Source organism: Canis lupus, chromosome 20, assembly GCF_048164855.1.
Source record: "Canis lupus baileyi chromosome 20, mCanLup2.hap1, whole genome shotgun sequence".
Lineage (NCBI taxonomy): Eukaryota > Metazoa > Chordata > Mammalia > Carnivora > Canidae > Canis > Canis lupus.
In genome coordinates this window covers 35775372-35796818 of record NC_132857.1, presented here as the reverse complement: position 1 = coordinate 35796818, position 21447 = coordinate 35775372, and the positions used below count along the sequence as shown (strand labels likewise).

The following is a 21447-nucleotide window of genomic DNA, read 5'->3' as shown; positions in this document are numbered from 1 at the left end:
AATTTTGGTTGAGTAGGCAAATTCACAAAGAATATGCAAATAATGAAGACTGACTTTATTTCCCCCCCCCAAAAAGGACATGAGCCTTTGAAAGCATTTGAAGGAAGCATATTCTTGACCTTTTTATAAGAGAATGGAATCCAAAATGAGTTAAGTATTAGAAGTTTTAAGAGTATGAAAGCACTCAACATTCAAGCAGCTAACATGGAGGAAATTCTATAACCACCAGACAGAAGAGGGCACCAGGTGACCTTCCCTTCTGCAACCTGCAGGTTTCTGAGAAGTAGTGTATAGGACTTGAATTTTAACAGAACTCCAATGGTGAATCATTTAGGAAAAACTAAAAATCTTTATAAAGTTGTATCTCCTTCCCAAATCAAAGTATTATAAAACCAAAATTTTCATGTAAGAAGTTTGCTTTAAAGCTTGTCTTATTCACATGGGGCCTGGCTGGCTCAGTCCATAAGCATGTGACTCTTGACCTCAGGGTTGTAAGTTAAAGCTCCACGTTGGGTGTAGAGGTTACTTAAAAGTAAAATTAAAAAAATAATAATAAAAATAAAAAAGCTTGCGTTGCGCACATGAAAAAGGTACAACTTTCAAAAAAGTACTGTTCTAACCAAATACAAAAAATATATATGCATATTGCACTAAATGCCTAGTTTTCCCCTAGAGTTAGGAACTAATACTACAGGGCAAAAAGCCTATTTGCCTTCCTTTTAAAACAAATCAATAAAAAGAGGATAGGAAATACAGCTTATTGTTCTTTTATGTGAGGTAACTTAAGTGGCATAGACAATTAGGTATAAAACCAGGATAACGAAGGAATTCTGTTAAGATGACAATCACTGGAACACAAATGATCCTAAAATTGCACCTTACTATTTGTGGAGTAAATAATCGTATGTATTGCTAAATATCATCTTAAATAGGTCATTTCACAAAAAAAAAAAAAAAAAAAAAAATTGTTTAAGACCAGGGGAGGGGGGGAAACATTTTTATTACTTTTTTAAAGATTTTTATCTATTTATTTATGAAAGACACAGAGAGAGAGGTAGAGACATAATGAGGAGAGGGAGAGGCAGGCTCCCTCTATGGATCCTGATGCGGGATCATGCCCTGAGCCAAAGGCAGATAGATGCTCAACCACTGAGCCACTCAGGTGCCCCTAACTTATGAATGATTTTTAAAGTCTTTAACCTCAACCTTTTCTTTTTTTTAGGTAGGTTAAGAAAAACAGCCTTCCTCCTTAAGTGTTTACATAACACAGTGCATACAAAATAAATATTAGCTAAATCTGATGGCTACCAAAATGCTTCAGTGTTGTAAGTACTTCATTGCATAATGCCATCAAAGCTGCCCTTTCCTGAAGAAGGGTCATAAGCAATTCTAATCAACAAACTGTTGAAAGCTGTTCACTCTGAGTTTATGACCCCTGAAAAACCAACACCTATAATTCCATAGACTTGCCTTTGTGACCCTCAAGGTGGGGCAAATACACAAAATCACAATTTGTGTTCTCTGCCCAATGCAAGTAAGACTCCCAGGGAACTGACACTCCTGGACACTTACCTTTTTGGAAAGAATAGTTCACACGCTTCCCTTCTCAAACAAGGTATACCAAATACAAGTTCTCTTTTTCTTGATTCACAATCATCAGTGAGAATGTTAATCCTCGTACTGCGTGTTGGGAGGTGATTCTCCACAGATCTTTCCCACTTCTGCAGTTCTTATGAGGAACTGGCTGCTTCAGTTCTGAACTATCTCTGCAAGGGTGTGTGTCTAGCAAACAAGCTAGAAACACAGAGATATCCTCTCCCTCCAGAGGCAAAGGCAGGATTGTTTACTGTCCAGTATAAAAAAAGTAGTGTCTCCCTCCAGGCTGAGGTTGGGCAGGTTTCTTTGCAGCACTTTATGAGAGATCAGGATTACCTACACTCAGGGTTGTACAGCTGCAGACTCATAGGGCAAAAGGAAATACACACACATGGTGCTCATGCTGTTGGCTGTGCTGTACTACAGTCCTCTTTGATCCAAGAGTCTCGAGTCTTCTGCCAGCACTGAGATTGGGATTTCCTAAACTCAGGGCTCTACAGCCTGACTCAAACCCATGCATGGGCAGCATTCTTCTGAGCCACTTCACATGGCCCCCATGGGATCTGTGGGGCAAGAGGCAGTGACACAAACATGCAACTCATGCTGCTGGCTGTGCTATAGCGACAGTCCTCTGTCTCTGACCCCAGAGTGCCATGTCTTCTGCCAATGTCTGGCAGACTGTGATGGGCTGTCAGCTTTCAAGTAGGGTAAAATCTCAGATTCTTCACAGTTCTTGGCAGTTGTTGCTGACAAGAATGGATGCTGGCACAGACTTTTGTACTTTTTGGATCAAAAAGGGCTTAGGGGCTATAAGAAGATCCCCTGGGATCTGATAGCATATGCTCTTGTCCAAGTGGTGGGTGTGGAGGAAAAGGGGTTAATTAAACTTTTAGAGGATGAGCAGGAAGGCCAGGACTGAAACAAGCTGTCCAGTGGTGCTCTGGCTATCAATCACTCTGCCTGGCGATGCTGCACATCACCTCACCTCTCTGATGAGAGGCAATGTGGCTGTGGCACAGTAAAGGAGTCCCCAGAGCCTAAACAAATGAAGTCGGCAATGAGGATCTAGAGCTTTGGGTGACTGAATAGTTCATTAAGTTGAGCCATGAACAGCCAGCAGGCCACTTGGAACTAAAAGTGTGCCTTGCTTACTGGCATAGAGCTGCTCTCCTGCTGTGCATCTCCAATCCTCCCCCTCACCCTCTACCCAGACATCTGCTTTAAGAAGGAGGATGATTATATTATGGGTACGCTGAGGTCCCCCAGTCCCCAAGAGAGACTAAAGGCCTTATGCACCCAATTATGCTGGGGAGCTTCAGGGAGGGAAGGGACTCCAACTTTTACGGCTCTGGATACAGGCACCTAGGTACCATCATACCTGGTCCTGTGCTGGGAGGAAGTATCAGATCAGCCAATGGGATTTGGACAGGATCCACAGTGAGAAAGAGATAGATGCCACCCAATGGATAGAGCCCTTCAGGCCAATTCAAAGTACTGTTGTTTTGACATTTGAATGTATGAATGTGCATGTTACATTTACTTACACTTCCCCAAACTTAGAGAGTGCCAGAGGAGATTCTCCCCGCATCAGGAAGAGCTACAGGTAGAGAAATGCCACCATGACAAGCTCCCCTGCCTTCCCTGTGAAGAACGAAAAATGGAAGCAGTCACTCTGCTCAGTGGGCAAAACTCAAGGCCATTCCCCATAGCTTTGGCTCATGTTCCCACAAATGGATCTTATATTTTTACTGACCCTTGAGGTGTCGCTCAAGGCCTAGTGGTTTGACTTGCCTCTGAACCATCTGGGCAACTCATCCAGATGTCCACACATCCAGATGCTCTCTGATGAGACCCCTGGACTCCAGCTGCTGCTGGAGCCTGCACCACCCCGACCACTGTTGCTGCCTTGGTCCATCCTGGTGCACGGACACAGCAAAAAGAACTCCACCTCTGAAGCGGAGTCACCACCAAACTTGTGACTCTAACCAGAAGGTGACACGTTGGTCCCGTGGTGAGAGAAGCCACATCACAGAGACTGCTGCCCCAACCCACTCCTGGCAGATGGACTACTTTCAACCTTGACCTTCTCTCAGGACTCCACACTCCCGGGAACATTTTTTGTCTGGATTTCAGTGTTAACATTCCAAATCACCTGACTGACTCTGGTCATACCACCTCAACCCTTGAAATGAACCCATCCTGTGTGTTTGGTTTCCCATCCTATTTGCAGCCTGATCATGGTTCATCTTTTATGACAAACACTGAGGAACGATGGGCTCAAAGTCGAAGTATTCCATAGACTTCCCACTCCTCTCTACCATCCACAGCCATCTGGTATCATGATGCCCTGAAAAAGCGTCCTGAAAAAAATCAACTTAAAAAGATTTCTCAGGCACCTGGGTGGCTCAGTGGCTGAGTGTCTGCCTTCAGCTCAGGTCGTGATCCTGGGGTCCTGGGATCGAGTCCCACATTGGGCTCTCTGCTCAGTGAGGAGCCTGCTTCTCCCTCTGCCTATGTCTCTGCCTCTCTCTGTGTCTCTCATGGATAAATAAAATCTTAAAAAAATATAATATATATATATATATTTTTTTTTAACCCTCTTTGCTTAACCTCCTGGAGCACATAACGTAGCACAGCAGTCCGTTCACTGAACGTGGCTGCCCCCAGAAAAGGACCATCTTCTCGCAGCCATTTCCTGGGTAATGACCAGAGCCAACAGGACTGGGGTAGGGGCAGCAGGAGTGGGGGCGCATATACAGACCAACGTGAAATCCTGTGATTCCACCCTGGTCATTCCCTTGTATAATGCTTCTTTCTTTCATCTACAGAAACCCCCCTGCCAGCCTAACTGGTATATCCTCCATGAGACAAGTAGACAATGGGGCTTAAGGGATTTGAATTCTGGTTCAGCTACCTGGATTCTCTTGCTCAGCTGACCAGACTCTAAATCACAAGAATAAGGATCACTTGAATACACTGTAGGTCACAGTGGGGAACATAATGTCTCTCTGTGGGTTTTATAAAAACTCCCTTCATGGGGGTGCCTGGCTGGCTCAGCTGATGGAATGTGCGACTCTTGATCTTGGGGTTGCGAGTTTGAACCAACCACATTGGGTGTAAAGATTACTTAAAAATAAAATCTTAAAAAAAAAAAGTCCCTTCAGGGAGCTGATTAGAAGAAAAGTAAAATTACAGCTACTGGAATGAGACATAACAATTTTTGTAGAGGTGAAGGGAGAGAAATAACCTCAGCACTTACACACAAAACAACTATACCCCAGGAAATACAGGTGGAGAGGATCACTCATTAGAGATCTTTTTGTCTTTCAGAACTACCTGCCCCTACGAAAGTCCTCATGAATCAAAACCACCTGCCGAGTTTCTCTCAAATTATTCTAAGCACCTCCATTTACTGGTACCTGAATCTGCCGACTCCTGAAAGATGGCTCTGACCACAATATGATCACCGTCACCAGAACGGTCTATCAGAAACCTATCTCAGCTCTATGCCTCCCATGCAAAATACCTGTCAACATTTCTAGGTGTCTTCTCCACCTGCCCCCCCCACCCCCCGAGCCATCCCGTGAGACAAATGCCACTCAGCTGGTAGCATAGACAAACAAGACAGATCAGACTGCCCTCAGGCAGTCCCTCCAAAAACAAGTTCCAAATGCAATGGTGTGTACTCAAGTGAAAAACCTAATGCTTATTAGCTGGCCAAAGGTTACACTGGAGGCCTCGACGCTTTGTATTCTCTGAGCCACAAGGGTCCTAGTCATAAACTGTAAAGGAATTTCTTTCCAAGGATACATGTGCACCCCCAGGCCTATGATTTTTGGAGAAGTCAGTATTATTAACTTGACTTCCTCCCCAAAACACTGTTATTTCCATCTTAGACCTGCAGGTGCTTTTTAAAACACCATGAGCAAGCTCTCAGGTAACCAACAAGCAGACCAACAGTAGCAATCACTCCAAAACTAATCTTACACAGGAGGAGCTTCCAGGAAGATTACCTGATTCATTAAGTGTACCCTACAATGAGTTTTCTAATTAGAAAAATGGGGGTATTAAATCTGTCCCCAGTTTTAGCTAAAGTCATCAGTAAAACTGCTTTGCAGTACAGGGCATTCAGGTCAGGATCACTTATCAGCCAGGCTTGTTATGGATGACAGAATCATTCTAGACTATAGAACTACATGCCTTACGAATATAGATATAAACATCCTTAAGATAGAGCAAATAGAATTCAGCAATATATACAAAGAATTATAGGTCATGACCAAGTGAAGTTTCTTCCAAGGAAGAAAAGCTAGTTCAATACTCAAAAAGTAATCAATGTAATCTACCACATTAAAAGGCTAGAGACGAGGTGCATGGGTGCCTCAGTAGGTCAAGCACCTGCCTTTGGCTCAAGTCATGATCCCAAAGTGCTGGGATAGAGCCCGACACTAGACTACCTGCTCAGTGGGAAATCTGCTTCTCCCTCTGCCCCTCACCCTGTTCATGCTCTCTCACTCACCCTGCCTCTCAAATAAATATTTTTTAAAAAATTTTAAAACAAAAGTTTAAAGAAGAAAAACCACATCAATTAATGCAAAAAAAAAAAAAAACCATATGACAAATGTCTACATCCAGTCATGATAAGAACTCTCCAAAAAATAGGAATAGAGGGGACTATCTCAACTTGATAAAGCACATCCACAAAAAACAAACCCATAGCTAACATTATACTTAATGGTGAAAGACTAACTGCCTTCCCCTCAAGATGAGGAACAATGCAAGGATATCTACTCTCATCACTCTTTTAATTTTGTTTTTACTCTCATCACTCTTATTCAACACAATACTGGAAGTTCTAGCCAATGCAATATGACAAAAAAAAGCAAATAAAAAACACATAAATCAGAAATAAAACTGTACCTATTTGCAGATTTTTAACATGACTATCTATAGAGAAAATCCAAAGGAATCTACAAGAAAAAAATACTTCTAGAAAAAGTGAGTTCAGCAAAGTCACAGATACAAGATAAACCTACAAAAACCAACTGTATTTCTACACACTAGCAATGAACACATGCATACAATTAAAAATACTATACCATTTGCAATCACTCAAAAGCAAATATTTCAGTATAAATCTAACATGGGACACCTGGGTGGCTCAGCAGTTGAGCGTCTGCCTTCAGCTCAGGGCATGATCCTGGAGTGCCGGGATTGGGTCCCACATCAGGCTCCCTGCATGGCCTGCCTCTGCCTATGTCTCTGCCTCTCTCTCTCTGTGTGTCTCTCATGAATAAGTAAATAAAATCTTTTTAAAAAAATAAGTACAAATCTAACAAAACATGTACAGGACTTATATGCTAAAAAATACAAAGTACTGATTAAATAAAAAAGGTCAAAATAAATGTTAAAACATAAGGAGTTCATACATTAGAAAACTTGAGAATAAATACATCAATTCTCCCAACGCTGATATACGAATTTAATACAATTCCTATCAAAATCACAAAATGATTTTTTTGTAGACATACACACTATTGCAAAATTTATATGAAAAGATAAAGGAATCAGAATAGCTAGAACAATTTTGAAAAAGAGGAATAAAGTTGGAGGAATCTGTTTACCCACTTTCAAGACTTCTTATATAGCTATGGTAATCAGGTCTATGTGGTATTAATGGAGGAACAGATGCATATACCAATAAAACAGAGAGAAAACCCAGTAAAAGACCACATAAATATGCACAACAGAGTACTGATAAAGGTGAAAAGCAGTAGAGGAAAGATATTTTTTCAACATGGTGCTGAAGCAATTAGACATCAGAGTTTTGGAAAAAAAAAAAAAAAAAAAGAACCTCAAGTGAGTGGGGGAGATGGGTTAAGGGGATGCATTTGCTGTGATGAGCACTGGGTGTCATATGTAAGTAATGAATCAAATTCTAAATCTGACTAATAAATACACTGTGTGTTAACTGGAATTTAAATAAAAACTTGAAAAAAAAGAACCTCAATCCAAATCTTACACCATATACAAAAATTATGTTATTTGTATTATTTGCATTTATAAATGCAAAACCATAAAACTTACCAAAAAAAGAGGGGGAAATTTTCAGGATGTAGGACTAGGCAAAGAGTTATTAGATGCCAGAAGTGTGATCCATAAAAGGAAAAATTGGTAAGCTGGATTTCACTCAAAATTTTTAAAAACTTGTGCTCTATGAAAGACTCTATAAAAGGATGAAAAGAGGGATGCCTGGGTGGCTCCGTGGTTAAGCGTCTGCCTTTGGCTTGGGGCATGATCCTGGAGTCCCGGGATTGAGTCCCACATCGGGGTCCCTGCATGGGGCCTGTTTCTCCCTCTGCCTATGTTTCTGCCTCTCTCTCAATTTCAATCTCTCTCTCTCTCTCTGTCTTTCATGAACAAATAAATAAAATCTTAAAAAAAAAAAAGGATGAAAAGACAAGCTAAAAACAGTGAGAAAATATTTGCCAACCATAGATACAACAAAGAACTAGTACCCAGAATACATAAAGAACTCTCAAAACTCAACATTGAAAAAATACAACTAAAACATGTACAACAACACAAAGAGACATTTTACAGAAGAGATATACAGATGGCAAAAAGCACATGAAAATAGGTTCAACATCATTAGCCATTAGGAAATGCAAGTTAAAATCACAATGAGATACAGCTACAAATCAAAATCCCTAAAATGAAAGAAAGTAATAACATCAAAGGCTGGCAAGGATGTGGAAAAATTGGATCTCTCATTCATTGCTAGTAAAAATGTTCACAAAAAATCTGTATATGAATGACGAGTGGCAGCTTTATTGGTAATGGCCAAAAAGTGGAAACAATATAAATGTCCTTCAGCAGACAGACTAAATGCACCAATCAAGACAGGGTGACTGAATGGATTAAAAAAAAAAAAAAAAAAACTATACCCATCTATATATGACCTACAAGAGACTCACATCAGTTTCAAAGACACACAGAATGAAAGTGAAGGAATAGAAGAAGATAGTCCATGTAAATGGAAATGAAAAGCTGGAGTAGCAATACACATATCAGACAAAAGAGAATTTAAAACAAAAAATGTAACAAAAGACAAAGAGGAATATTACATAATGATGAAGGGGTCAATTCAACATAGGATATAACATTCATAAATATTTATGGGCCCAACATAGGAGCCCCTAAACATATAAAGCAAATATTAACAAAGGGAGAAATTGATAATAATACCATAATAGTAGGAGACTTTAATACCCTACTTACATTAATGAATATATCATCCAAAGAGAAAAATCAATCAGAAAACATTGGCCTTAAACAACACATTAGGCCAGATGGACTATACAGATATACCATTTCATCCAAAGGCAGAGAATACGTTCTTTTCAAGTGCATATGAAACATTCTCTAGGATAGATCACATGTTGACCTATAAAATAAGTCACAATAAATTCAAGAAGATGAAAACCCAGGGATGCCTGGGGTGGCTCAGTAGGTTAAGTGTCTGCCTTCGGCTCAGGTCATGATCTCAGAGTTCCGGGATAGAGTCCCACATTGGCCTCCCTGCTCAGCAGTGGGGGGGGCGGGGGGGGGGGCTGCTTCTCCCTCTCCCTCTGCTCCTCCCCACCACTCAAACTCTAGCTTTCACTCTGTTCTCTCTCTCTCAAATAAATAAAATCTTTAAAAAAAAAAAAAAAGAAAATCCTATCAAGAATCTTTTCTGACCACAACGGTATGAAACTAAAAATCAATTATAAGAAAATTGGAAAAAACACAAACACATGGAGACTAAATAACCAATAAGTCAAACAAGGAAATCAAAAGATACCTGAAACAAATGAAAATGGTAACATAATTTTCCAAAATCTATGGGATGCAGCAAAGGCAGTTCTAAAAGGGAACTTCATAGCAATGCAGGCCTATATCAATAAAGAAGAAAAATCCCAAACAAACAGTCTAAACTGAAGAGAACTAGAAAAAGAAGAAACAAAGTCCAAATTCAGTAGAAGAATAAAAATCAGAGCAGAATTTAAAAATAGCAACAAAAAAAGAAAAAGATGAACAAAACTAAAAGCGGGTTATTTGAAAAGATAAACAAAATCAAGCTTTTAGTGAGACTAATTCATCCAAAAAAAACAAAACAAAGAAAGGATCCAAATAAATTCAGAAATGAAAGAGAACTTACAACTGATAACACAGAAATACAAAGGATTGGGACACCCGGGAGGCTCAGCAATTGAGCATCTGCCATCGGCTCAGGGCATCATCCCAGGGGTTCCAGGATCAAGTCCCACATCAGGCTTCCTGTGAGGAGCCTGCTTCTCCCTCTGCTTGTGTCTCTGCCTCTCTCTCTCTGCATCTCTCCTGAATAAATAAATAAAATCTTTTAAAAAAATAAAAAAGAAATACAAAGGATCAAAGAGAGTACTTTGAACAATTATATGCCAACAAATTGGAAAACCTAGAAGAAATGGATAAATTCTAAGAAACATACAACCTTCCAAGGCTGACTCACAAAGAAATAGAAAATATGAATAAACTGATTATATGTAATGAAATTGAACGAGTAACTTTAAAACTCTCAAAAAACCAAAAATTCTCAAACAGATCACTTCACAGATGAATTCTACCAACATTTAAGGAAGAGTTAGTACCCACCCTTTGCAAATTATTCCAAAAAATTGAAAAGGATGACATATTTCTAAAATCACTTAATGAAATTCAGCATTGCTATGATAACAAAACCAGATAGATACTACAAAAAAGGAAAATTACAGGTCAATATCCTTGATGAACATGCATCATGCAAAAATCCCAAGCAAAATATTAACAAACCCAATTCAACAATACCTTAAAAGACCATACACACAATCAAGTGGGATTTATTTTAGGCATGCAAGGATAGTTTAACATTATTTTTCCCCATTTTCTCTTCCTCTGTCTCTTTAACTCACTTTGAAGAGTTTATACAAATCAATCAATGTGATACAGCAAATCCACAAATTGAAAGATAAAAATCATGATCATCTTGATAGATGTAGGAAAAGCATTTAACAAAATTCAACATCTCTTTATAACAAAAACTCTCAATGAAGTGGGGAGACACAATAAAGGCCATATATAATAAACCCACAGTTAATATAATAATAAAAAGCTTTTCCCCCCATTAAACAATTTATCACAACGCTACATCCACTATAATCAAAGTGATGCTGTTTATAGACATCATATAAACATTTTTATTGAGAACTGCTATGAAAAACAAGTATTTACTTGACTTTTTTTCCATTTGCTTCCACATAATAATGGCCAAGTTTATGTAACCAGTAATAAAGCTGCAAAAGCTCTTTTTTTTTTTAAAGATTTTATTTATTTATTCAGAAGAGACACAGAGAGAGAGAGGCAGAGACACAGGCAGAGGGAGAAGCAGGCTCCACGCAGGGAGCCCGACATGGGACTCAATCCCGGGACTCCAGGATCATGTCCTGGTCAGAAGGCGGGTGCTAAACTGCTGAGCCACCCAGGGATCCACGTTTGTTTGTTTGTTTGTGTTTGTTTGTTTTTAGTGCATTATCTCAAAATAATGTTTTTAAAAATGGCATTATCTCCAAAAGTATTATCGGCCAAAATACCTGTCATCAGATTTTAATATTTCTAATTTTCTTGTTGAAAGGCAATAAAAAAGCTCACTGGAGGGGCTCCTGGGTTGCTCAGTGGCTAAGCTCCTGCCGTCAGCTCAGGGCGTGGTCCTGGGGTCCTGAGATTGAGTTCTGCCATTAGGTTCTCCCCAGGGTGCCTGCTTTTCCCTCTGCCTGTGTCTCTGCCTCTTTCTGTGTGTCTCTTGTGAATAAATAAATAAAATCTTAAAAAAAAAAAAAAGCTTAATAGAAAATTCACCTGACAACCTAGTTTCAACGCATTAATCAAGGGTCTGTCATGTGCAAGTAGGAGCTAGGGAAACAGGCAAAATGAAAATGTAGATGTAGAAGAGTTTATACTTCTAATGAGGTTGAATAAGAACTACAGTACTGAACTCAAGATATCTTCCTAAGATGCTTCATTACTCCTATCCATAATCCTAAGTATTTCTAAACAAGATACAGGAGTCTCAGCAGCGTTTATGTTTACTTAAGTTTAAGTAAGTCTTCTCTCCTCTACTCCCAGCTAGAATAGGACACTTCTCCACCACAACCCCCTGCTCCTAAGCCCTGGTCTCCAAGTCTCAGCTCAGCTCAAACCACGTTAACTGGACAGAAACAGGACTCAGGAAAGGAGTGGCTTATACACAAATAAGTCACACACACGCTTCACTCACACCCAGCTTGCTACAAGCCCTCCCAATATAAACACCCAAAAGGAACAAAAGAACGGCAGAGGGTAAGGGCTGGTTAAGATGTGCAGATGCCTGGCCCCCAGAAAAGGAGTTATGCCATCAGAAACGTTAAAGAGACAGAGGAAGAGAAAATGGGGGAAAATAATAAAAAGAGGGAAAGGAGAGAAAAGCCAAGCTGCATTCTCATCCCATCTCAGCTCTTACCTCACTCTGCCTTCACAAAACAAACGCCCCCAACTCTGCCCACCTCCTACCCCAGAAGTATTTCCAAGTGCTTCCTTTCCTTTAAAACATACTAATTTCCTCCCACCTTTGCTTGAGTCTTGCCTCAGGAATCACATTTCAAGAAGTGAAAATAAATACCAAATGGATGTAATTCATCATTTGTGAGTACTTCAGCCCTTGCCTTCTAGTAAAGCTTTACTGTAACTGTAGTCCTTTTTTTTTTAATGATTAGGTTGCTTTTAGAAATTAGAGGTTTAGCTTATATCAAGAAACTTAATATTAAACTACTATTCACACCCACTGGGCATGAACAGCTTTCACTTGTTAACATACTTTGCTTTACATTGAGACCCAGTAGCTGTGAGTAGTTGAAATAGGCATCCCAAGGATGTGAGGACAGGTGGCAACAATGACAAGAGCATCTCTATGAATGGGGACAGTAATTAGGCTGCATAGGGGCTCATCAGGTTCCCCATCTTCCCTTAATATTTCAGGTGTTCTGTTTCCAGCTGGGAGTGACACAAAGAGATTACATGGTCTTTGCACCAGAATTCATCTACTAAAATAGGCTAAAGACTATTTACCATAGCCTATAGTTGCACATTCAGTTTTTTTTTTAGATTTTATTCATTTATTCATGAGAGACAGAGAGAGAGAGAGAGAGAGAGAGAGAGAGAGAGAGGCAGAAACACAGGCAGAGGACGAAGCAGGCTCCATGCAGGGAGCCTGACATGGGACTTGATCCCGGGTCTCCAGGATCCCGCCCTGGGCTGAAGGCAGCGCTAAACCGCTGAGCCAACTAGGCTGCCCTCAGTTCTAATAAACTTAGTTTCCAAGTTCATGGCTAATCAGAATGACTACATTTCAGAGAAAGCAAAGAACTCTATTCATCACCTGCTATTTGCTCAGTGCCTAAGGAGTTCCAGGGACTTTGAGACAGAGTACTGACCAATACAAGGTGATCCCTATTTTCCCTGCTCATATAGGGGAGAAAGATCAGACAGAAGAATAAATGAATAAAAATGATTATAAATAAAATTATTGCAAAGTGTGCTAATTGCTAGCAAGGATATAAACATAGCTGAGGAACCTGCATTTTCTGGGGATGTGAAGAGCAATTTCCTTTCCAATGCTATGGAAATGTAGGAATAAAAATTCATAATTTAGGGGATCCCTGGGTGGCTCAGCGGTTTAGTGCCTGCCTTTGGCCCAGGGTGCAATCCTGGAGTCCCGGGATCAAGTCCCACGTCGGGCTACCAGCATGGAGCCTGCTTCTCCCTCCTCCTGTGTCTCTGCCTCTCTCTCTCTCTCTATCATGAATAAATAAATAAATCTTTTTTAAAAATTCGTAATTTATTGAGCCCTCAATATGCTCTAAAATTTACTTTAGAAAATAAATCTCAAGACGCTGGCTTATTATCATCTCTTTATTTTAAAAGCCAAATGTCATTCCAATTGCCTAGAATAGAAGCAGTAAATGGAGGCCTTAAGGGAGCATTTGGAAATTACCCAAAATGAGTCCCTGAGGAATGAGGGAAGGAAGCAGGACGTGGGCTGAAGAATATGCTCAGCTATTTCAAAACCTGGCCTAAAAAAAATAATAATAAAATTAAATTAAAAAATAAAAAAAATAAAACCTGGCCTAAGATGAGCCCCATGCAAGCAAGGAAAATCACTTAGCACCCTGCTCCCTGGGACCCACAATCCTTACTAGCTACATACTTAAGTTGCATTAAGGAACTTTTGTGGACTCACCCCAGCACAGAAACACCATGTGGAAAATTGGTTATGGGTTTGTTGTTGGTGGTGTTGTTTTTAGGAAAGTGGAGTATATTCCAAACAAGTAAGCAACAAATCAACTCCACTTAAACCGGCGATTGCCAAGTTAAAACACTAGCCTTGCTTTCTGCGGTGTCCAGACAAAACTACATCACATCAACCAATATTTGAGGAATATAAAGTACATTGTTGGAGTTACCTAATCTTCTCAAGTGTGCTAAACACAATAACCTAATGTTAAAACCTATGGACTTTAAGGTACATTTGACTATACATCTGACCCACACAGACAATAATCTGAATTTCCATCAAGAAATCTGTAAGCACTAAATGATGGAACAAAAAAAGAATCCAGACTTCATCTGTACCTCAGAGGGGGAAAAGAACAGCTTTGAATTGTCACTTTGCGGGGGGGGGGGGGGGGGGGGGGGGGGGGGCTACATTCCTTAAGATTTAAATGTAATCTCCCCAAATTTAACTCCAAACTTTTTGTTGATACTTGTTTGGCTTTGCTTTCTCTACCAAAATTATTCACAGACTGAAGCCTCCAGATCTGCTGTCTGCTACTGCATCTCCGCTTCTTCCCATTTTATAAAGGCTGGACTACCACTAGTTAGGAAGCTGTATCTGAAAGCTTCCGCCAGGCCTTTCTTTCTAAACACCTGTCACTGTAAATGAGGGGAGGGGAAGAGGATTTATAGTCTAGTCCTCTTGATGCAAATTGGAGGAATGACCTCCAGAGAATTTTCCATCCATTTCCTCCCTTCACCCAGCTCTGGAACCACCAGAAAATTCTCATCAACCTCAAATTCTGGCATCCACCTGTGCTGCTCTTTCTGTCCCCATAGAGAACATCAGCCTCCGTGACAGCTTTGCAAAGATGAGCTTCCCCTCAGTCTCATCATTCTGTGCCTACCAGCCTCTGGCTTCCCATCTCAAAATAAAAGTCAAAATCCCCAAAGTTCCTATAAAGCGCAAGCTCTGCATCGTCTAGCCGGCCTGCGCCCCTTTAACTCCGCGGTCTCATCTCTTTTACCCTTTGACTCCACTCCTCGCTCACACTTCTACCCTTATTTTCTGCCTGGAACCCTCCTTCCCCTCCTCGAGGGTTTGTTTTTTTTTTTTTTTTTTTCCCAAGTGTTGTCTTCCCTTAACCCTCCACCTCCCGTGGAAAACTGTAAACTTCCAACTCCCTAACCCCCTAACAATCTTTCTACTTATTTCACTCTCGTCCCCAACATAAGTGGCAGGAATGTAGGTTTCCTTAACTGCTGTGACCTCACGGTCTAAACGAGGGCAAGTCCGGCAGCAAAGAGCTCAGTAAACATTTACGAACGAAGGAGAGCCACTCGCTCAACAGAGACTTGCTGGGAACCGGCTCCAGGTCACGTTTGCTAAGACAAGACAGGGGCACGGGCTCTAGGGAACCCGGTAGAGCAATTCACGAGCAAACGCGCGGGGCAGGTCGCAGCGCGCCCCAAGCTCGGGCGGAGCAGGCCTCGGCTCCCGCATCCCCCGACCGCGCAGGCCGCAGGCGCCGCCCCGGGGCATCTCCGGACCCTCCCCGGGCCCGCGGGGCGACCCGTCCGGAGGCGCGACTTCCGGGAGACACGAGACCCGTAGAAGTCTCTGCCCTTCGGCCGCCGCCCGCTCCACCCCGCCCCCGGCCCTCCCCGGCCCCCGGCCCCCGGCCCCCGGCCCCCGACCCGGCTCCGGCCCCCGACCCGGCTCCTGCCCCCGACCCTCCGGCCCCTCCGGCCCCCGCCCACCCGGCGCCCGGCCTCCCCGCCCCCCACCTGCTCCCGGCGTCCCGTTCGGCTCCGCACTGCGAGCGCGCGAGCGAGCAAACCCACGTGGGTTGGGGCGAGTCGGGCGGCGCGGCGGCGCTGGGCACGCCCCCCGGCCGGAGCTGGCTGCTGATTGGCTGCTCGGCGCCGGCCCGGGAGCCGCCCGGGAGCCGCCTGCGGCTGCGCCTCTAAAGGCGCTGCCAGCCGAGCGCTGCGCCGCCGCTTCCTGCTCTTCGCCGCCCCGCCCGCCGTCCCGAGGGCTCGCGACCCGCCAGCATGTCTCAGGTAGAGGGCTTGCCTCGCCCGGGGGCCGCGGGGGACGAGGCACCTCCGGGCACGGCTCCGCGGGCTCTCCGCCCCCCGGCCCCGCCGCGCCTGCTGGCCCCCGCCCAGCTCCGACTCCCTGCACGGGGCCCGGGGAGCGGAACTTAGGGACGCGGACGCCGCTGCGCACCCGCAGCTGCTGCCAAGTTGCCGGGGGGCGGACTCGGCGGGGAAGCCGGGTCAGGGGTCGGAGGGGAGGGTCCTAGGTGGAAAGACGGTAGGTCGCAGGGCTCCGTGGACTGAAGGAGCGAGGGGACGAAGTTCTCCATCCGGGAGGTCAGGGCAGCAGGAGGGACGCCATGCGGAGCGGAGAAGTAAGGAAGTCCCGGCTGACCGCTTGGAGGTCAGGGCACGTAGGGGCTCAGCGTGCAGCGGGCAGGAAGGGGAGGGCTTGGGGACAGATAACCCAGAGGCCTTTTCCCTTCTTCCAGTACAGCCGCTTTTCGGAGATGGAGTTGTGAGGCCTGACCTCCGATTCGTCCCACCTCCTTCCAGTCCCAACAGTGGGATAGAGGTCAGCGCTGAGCGCCCAGTCCCGGGGGCTGCTGACACCGCCGCCCTCAGGCCCGTGCCCTTCTCACCCGATTCGAACCCGCGGTGCTAGCCCTATCCACACAGCAGGGCTTTCTAGGGACCCCGGCCTGACCCAGGAGTGGTCAGGCAGTGACCACGCTGGTTTTTTCAGGGAAGTACATGCTTACTGCAGGCACTCCTGGCCTGCTTCCTTCACCACTGCGTTCCTAGCACCTGGCACATGGTGCGGTGAGAGCGTCCAGTACCTATTGTCCATCAAACGAGTGAACCGATGTGCTGCCCCTCCTCGTTCTGCTGGGTCTTTCTGCCTGCCCTGTTGGGAAGATAAGACCCTGCTTTTCCTCACGGGCATGGCAGGAGCGCTGCCTTTCCAACGCGTCTCTCCCCGTTACTGAGCTCTATTTAGCCCTCTCCTCTCCCTCATGTTTAGGCTGAGTTTGACAAAGCTGCCGAGGATGTTAAGCACCTCAAGACCAAGCCAGCAGATGATGAGATGTTGTACATCTACAGCCACTACAAACAAGCAACTGTAGGTGACATAAACACAGGTATGCTGAGATGAGCTTGGGAAGGCCCCTACTCATCAAAGCAGGCTCAGCAGCCTTGATGAGTGCTAGTACTCTTAATCTGTGGGAACTGCACACTCAAAACCACCCAGAGTCCGACTCTTCAGGTGGGACATGGTAATGGCCCATGGGGTCCTCCCCCAAAGATCATGTTCCTGAATGGGGCTCATAGACCCTGCACTGTTCTTGGTGGCTCAGGTACCAGAATTCAAATCCTAGTTTTGGAAGGGCTTTACCAGTTACCACCAGCATTTTCTATCAGCTTGGGAGGAAGCAGAGACCCCAGCCTGGAAGAGATGTGGTCCAAGCTGTCAACTCTGTAGCAGCTCTGTTACTAGACAGAGCTTTGTAGCAGCTCTGTTGTAGCAGCAAGTAGCAGCTCTGTTGAACCATACTACTTCCACCCCAGATAGGCAGGATCAAAATCAGAGCACTTGGCAGCTGGGCCAAGTTCAGATATCAGGAGCAGAGAAGCAGCTGGCTTCCTGTGGCAGATCAGAAGCGTTTTTGCTGACCATGGTTCCTCCTGACTGTTTCTTCCATATTGAAAACTCTTGGTGCAGATTTTGATGCGTAGTTTAGACTACCGTATTCTGAATACAGTCTTTCCTGCTTTGGACAGTTTTTATTCTGCCTCCTAAATGCCTGAAGCTCAGGTGTGTACTGAGGCAACAGCATGATGCAATCTATGCAGGGACTCAGAGGCAGTGGCTGTGGCAGCCTAGAAGGAGGTCACTCCACTCCTCTGTTCAGGAGGAGGGTGAGTATGGCCAATTCCACTATACTTGGGGTGGGCAGTGGATGGAGCATGTGGGTGCCTGCCAGCCATCTGGAAGCAGGAAATGGTGCCCAGAGCTAAGGATTATGAGCAGTGCCAAATCAAAGTTACCAGAAAGGGCTTAGCTGAGAGAGGCTTTGGGGCAAGGGTGAGTTCTATGTTGGGTTTATAAACTCTATATTCTCCTAAGGAGGAGGAGGCCATTAGGTCTCCTATGAAGTGAGGGTGACCAGAGGGGCTGAGATGCTTTTCTGCCAAACAAGATTTTCCCAGACACTGGCCTCTGCCCTGCTTTTACATGATGAGTATGTGGACTGGCTTCGGGAAATCTGTCGCTTCCTGACTGGGAAGGCATCAGCTCATTCTAGGGCTGCACTGTCCAATATAGTCACTACTACGTGTGGCTATCTAAATTTAAATTGAAAATAGTTAAGTAAAATCCAGAGCTCAGTCCTCAGTTGTACAAGCCACATATCAAGTGCCACAAGTGGCCAGTGACCCTGAATTAGTGCAAATGTGCATATTTCCATCATCACAAAAAGGGCGGTTGGAGTGTGCTCACTCTTCCTACATGATGACTCTGTAGGTGCCTTTTCAAGCATCCCTGGGAATGCTTCTCTGAAAGCACCTGGGGAGTCTTGATGTTTCTCAGACACCGTGGTCCAGGCCTCAGGCACTGAGATTGCTCCTCTTGCCTTTTTTTCTCAGCATGGCAGTAAAATAGGTCAGCAGGGAAGTAGTGAGTATGTTCCCAGGTGCCGCTGATGACAGGTCTGGAAGCATAAAATCATGATATAACCTAAAGAATACTTTGCCTTTGGGGCGGGGTGAGGGGACGCCCACAAATTAACAAGAATTAGACTAACAATTTGGTAGAAAAATGGGGCCAGGATATGAACAGACTGTTCACAGAAAGAGTCACCAGAAAACTGATAGCAGTAACAACTGAAGGAGAGAAATTGGGTGGCTGAGAGCATGGGTGGGAGGGAAGCTTTATGGTATTCCCTTTTTAGCATTTGAAGTTTAAGCCTTATGAAGGTTGTAGTATTTGTTTAAAAGGAGAAATTTTTGGAGTTATTTAACTTTTTTTTTTTTAAGATTTTTATTTATTTATTCATGGTAGACATAGAGAGAGAGAGAGAGGCAGAGGGAGAAGCAGGCTCCATGCTGGGAGCCTGATGTGGGACTCAATCCCGGGACTCCAGGATCGTGCTCTGGGCCAAAGGCAGGTGCTAAACCGCTGAGCCACCCAGGGATCCCCGGTGTTATTTAACTTTTAAGACAAAGACTGCCTAGTAATGAGAACAGTTTTCTCCCTGTTTTCTCTAGAGCTTAAATTTGGATTTCTGTACATCTGGGTTTCTGAAGGCAGAACCCGCTATGTTAGACCCACTTAACAGAGCCAGGGAACAATAATGTTCTCCATTAGACCTTGAAGCAGATCTAATGTCTTTTCCTTCTCTTGTTTCAGAACGGCCTGGGCTGTTGGATCTCAGAGGCAAGGCCAAGTGGGATGCCTGGAATCAGCTGAAAGGTAATTGTTCCTAATCCATTTCCCTAGTCTGTGAAGCCCAGGGATAAAATATTCTCCCTTATGGAGTGTAAGGGATGAGGAGAGAAAACAGAGTAGATGAAGGCACATGCTAGAAACCAGCCTGACCCGGCCAGAGTAGGAAAAAAAACTGGGCCACCTACTTTTTCTCCTAATATCATGTCTACCTTCTCCAAGAACACCATCTCTGAGCAGTGGTATCATCTGGAGAGGAGGGGCTGGGGACCAGGTTACTTAAAAACAGACTGGGGTGGAGTGGGGGTGAAATAGTTGGCCTGGGCTTTATATGTATTCACAAGAAGGAGTGGTTTCCTGCCATACCTTCCTCTTCTTCACAAGGCCAGGCAGTGACCCCATCCCCACCCCCACCCCCCCAGCTCAAGCAGCCCTCCCCAGCTCCTTTGCAACCAGAAAGGCACATAAAGGAAAGGAATGAGCTAATGTGTGGCAAGCTGCTGGCACATCGTAGGCCCCATGAATGGAGCTATTATATGCTAAGCAACAGCAGCCAAGAAGTATCCCAGCTCCGACTTCATCACGTGCCACCTGCGGCAGCAAGACCCAAAAGTTGGCACTGAAGTGCCTGCCAGCTTTTGTGTTCTCACTAGCTAGTTTCTGAATAAGTCCTCTGTCTTCCTGCAAATGAAAAACCCTGGGATTCAAAAAAGGCCAGAATACAATAAATACACTCCTAGGATTTGCAAGTAACTAGAACAGGAATGCCCATCTGACTGCCCATTGTCACTGGCCATTCGTACATCAGCGTCCAGGCACTCTGCAGTGCTTCAGAAAGCTCTCCGATCCCCAGTGTCTCTCCTCCACTGCAGAATCCAGGAAACTGGGTATTACTGCCTCTGAGGGACATGGTCTGTGCCCTTTGGACTGCAGTGTAAAAGTGAAGATCTGCCTCCTTTTCCTGCACAAGCCAGCTGCTTTTGCTCAGAGTTCTCAAAACTTTTCTCACAACTTCTCTCCAGGGAGAATAGGGTTCCTGGCTTTTCTTTTTCACCACCAGCTTAAATCTCTGATAGAAAATCAGCCCCGAAGAGAGAGAGGTCAGAGCCAACCACAAGAGTCCACAGGACCAGTAAAATCACTGCCGCTCCCCACTTTTAAGCTTTCCTACCTGTCTGGATTGTCCAGCCTTTCTTCCAGGGCTCAGGTTGACACTCACTCAGATTAGGAGACTCATGTGGCCAGTAGACCAATGACAGTCCTCAGGACAGCTGGACACAGTAACGGGCTCAGTGCTTTATGGAGCATCCACTGTGGGCTGAACTCCTTAAGTATTTCAAGTTGAATTCTGGCCAAGTCTGTGAGGTGCAGGGAATAGAAACCCTACTTGACAGGTGAGAAACTGGGCTTTAAGTCTGCTGTTTTTCTACCATGTTGCTCCTCTATAAATAATCCTGTTGATCTCTTACAGGGACTTCCAAGGAAGATGCCATGAAAGCTTACGTCAACAAAGTAGAAGATCTAAAGAAAAAATACGGAATATAACAACTGGATTTGGCTGCCAGCAGTGCATTTTGTCTAAACTGATCTAATGCCTTGTTTTTCTAATACTGTAGATGACATGAAATCATGCAAATAGCCCGTTAACCTAGGTCCTGAAGACCATGCAGGACATGGCTCCAACAGAGTAGGGGCTGCCATGGTTACTGACCTGCACTGAGTAGTTTTTATCCAGAAATCAATTAAAGTTGCATTTGTTACTTTAAGTCTTTGGTAGTCTGGATCCTTGAAATAGTTTACTCTGTTCTGATCGCTCTTCCTCACTTCCTTCTTCTAAAGATGGTGTCTGGAAGTGTTTGAGCTCGCCCTCTACTCTGCTGGGGTGCAAGGCAGGTGGCCTGCCTCTTCCAAGCCTGAAGCATACCTTTGGTGGGGAGGAAAAGGATTACAGAACTAGCCTTCCTTCCTCCTTCCTTCCCCTTCCTCCCCCTTCCAGCCAC

The 21447-nt window shown here is 44.2% G+C and overlaps 2 protein-coding genes across 14 annotated transcripts in view; one reads left to right on the top strand and one right to left on the bottom strand.

Annotated features, from left to right (window-relative positions):
- C20H2orf76 (chromosome 20 C2orf76 homolog) overlaps positions 1-15877 on the bottom strand; it is a 54658-nt gene extending 38781 nt beyond the window's left edge. For 5 of the 10 annotated variants that reach the window (XR_012013110.1, XR_012013112.1, XM_072788921.1 and 2 more), the window contains exon 1: positions 15748-15877. The gene's annotated coding sequence lies outside the window, so the exon portion shown is untranslated. Of the gene's footprint in view, positions 1-3140; positions 3238-5015; positions 5051-15747 lie in introns of those variants that run through there. The other 5 variants (XR_012013111.1, XM_072788924.1, XM_072788922.1 and 2 more) reach the window with 4 other exon arrangements.
- On the top strand, positions 15839-21213 carry DBI (diazepam binding inhibitor, acyl-CoA binding protein). Of its 4 annotated transcripts, none has more exons than XM_072788929.1 (4): positions 15839-16023; positions 17027-17144; positions 19412-19474; positions 20919-21213. In XM_072788929.1, the coding sequence occupies exons 1-4, from the start codon at positions 16015-16017 to the stop codon at positions 20990-20992; spliced, it is 264 nt and encodes an 87-aa protein (XP_072645030.1). In that variant the 5' UTR covers positions 15839-16014; the 3' UTR covers positions 20993-21213. The 4 variants fall into 4 exon arrangements, with proteins under 4 accessions (XP_072645030.1, XP_072645029.1, XP_072645032.1 ...); XM_072788928.1 differs by having other exon boundaries at positions 16012-16376; XM_072788931.1 differs by lacking the exon at positions 15839-16023 and adding an exon at positions 16049-16405.
- Positions 21214-21447: the final 234 nt, after the last annotated feature.

Bases quoted from the DNA above. Each gene is read 5' to 3' on its own strand.
- DBI (XM_072788928.1), top strand. The intron at 17,145-19,411 runs GTATGCTGAGAT...CTCTTGTTTCAG, and splicing joins TGTAGGTGACATAAACACAG to AACGGCCTGGGCTGTTGGAT. The intron at 19,475-20,918 runs GTAATTGTTCCT...GATCTCTTACAG, and splicing joins TGCCTGGAATCAGCTGAAAG to GGACTTCCAAGGAAGATGCC.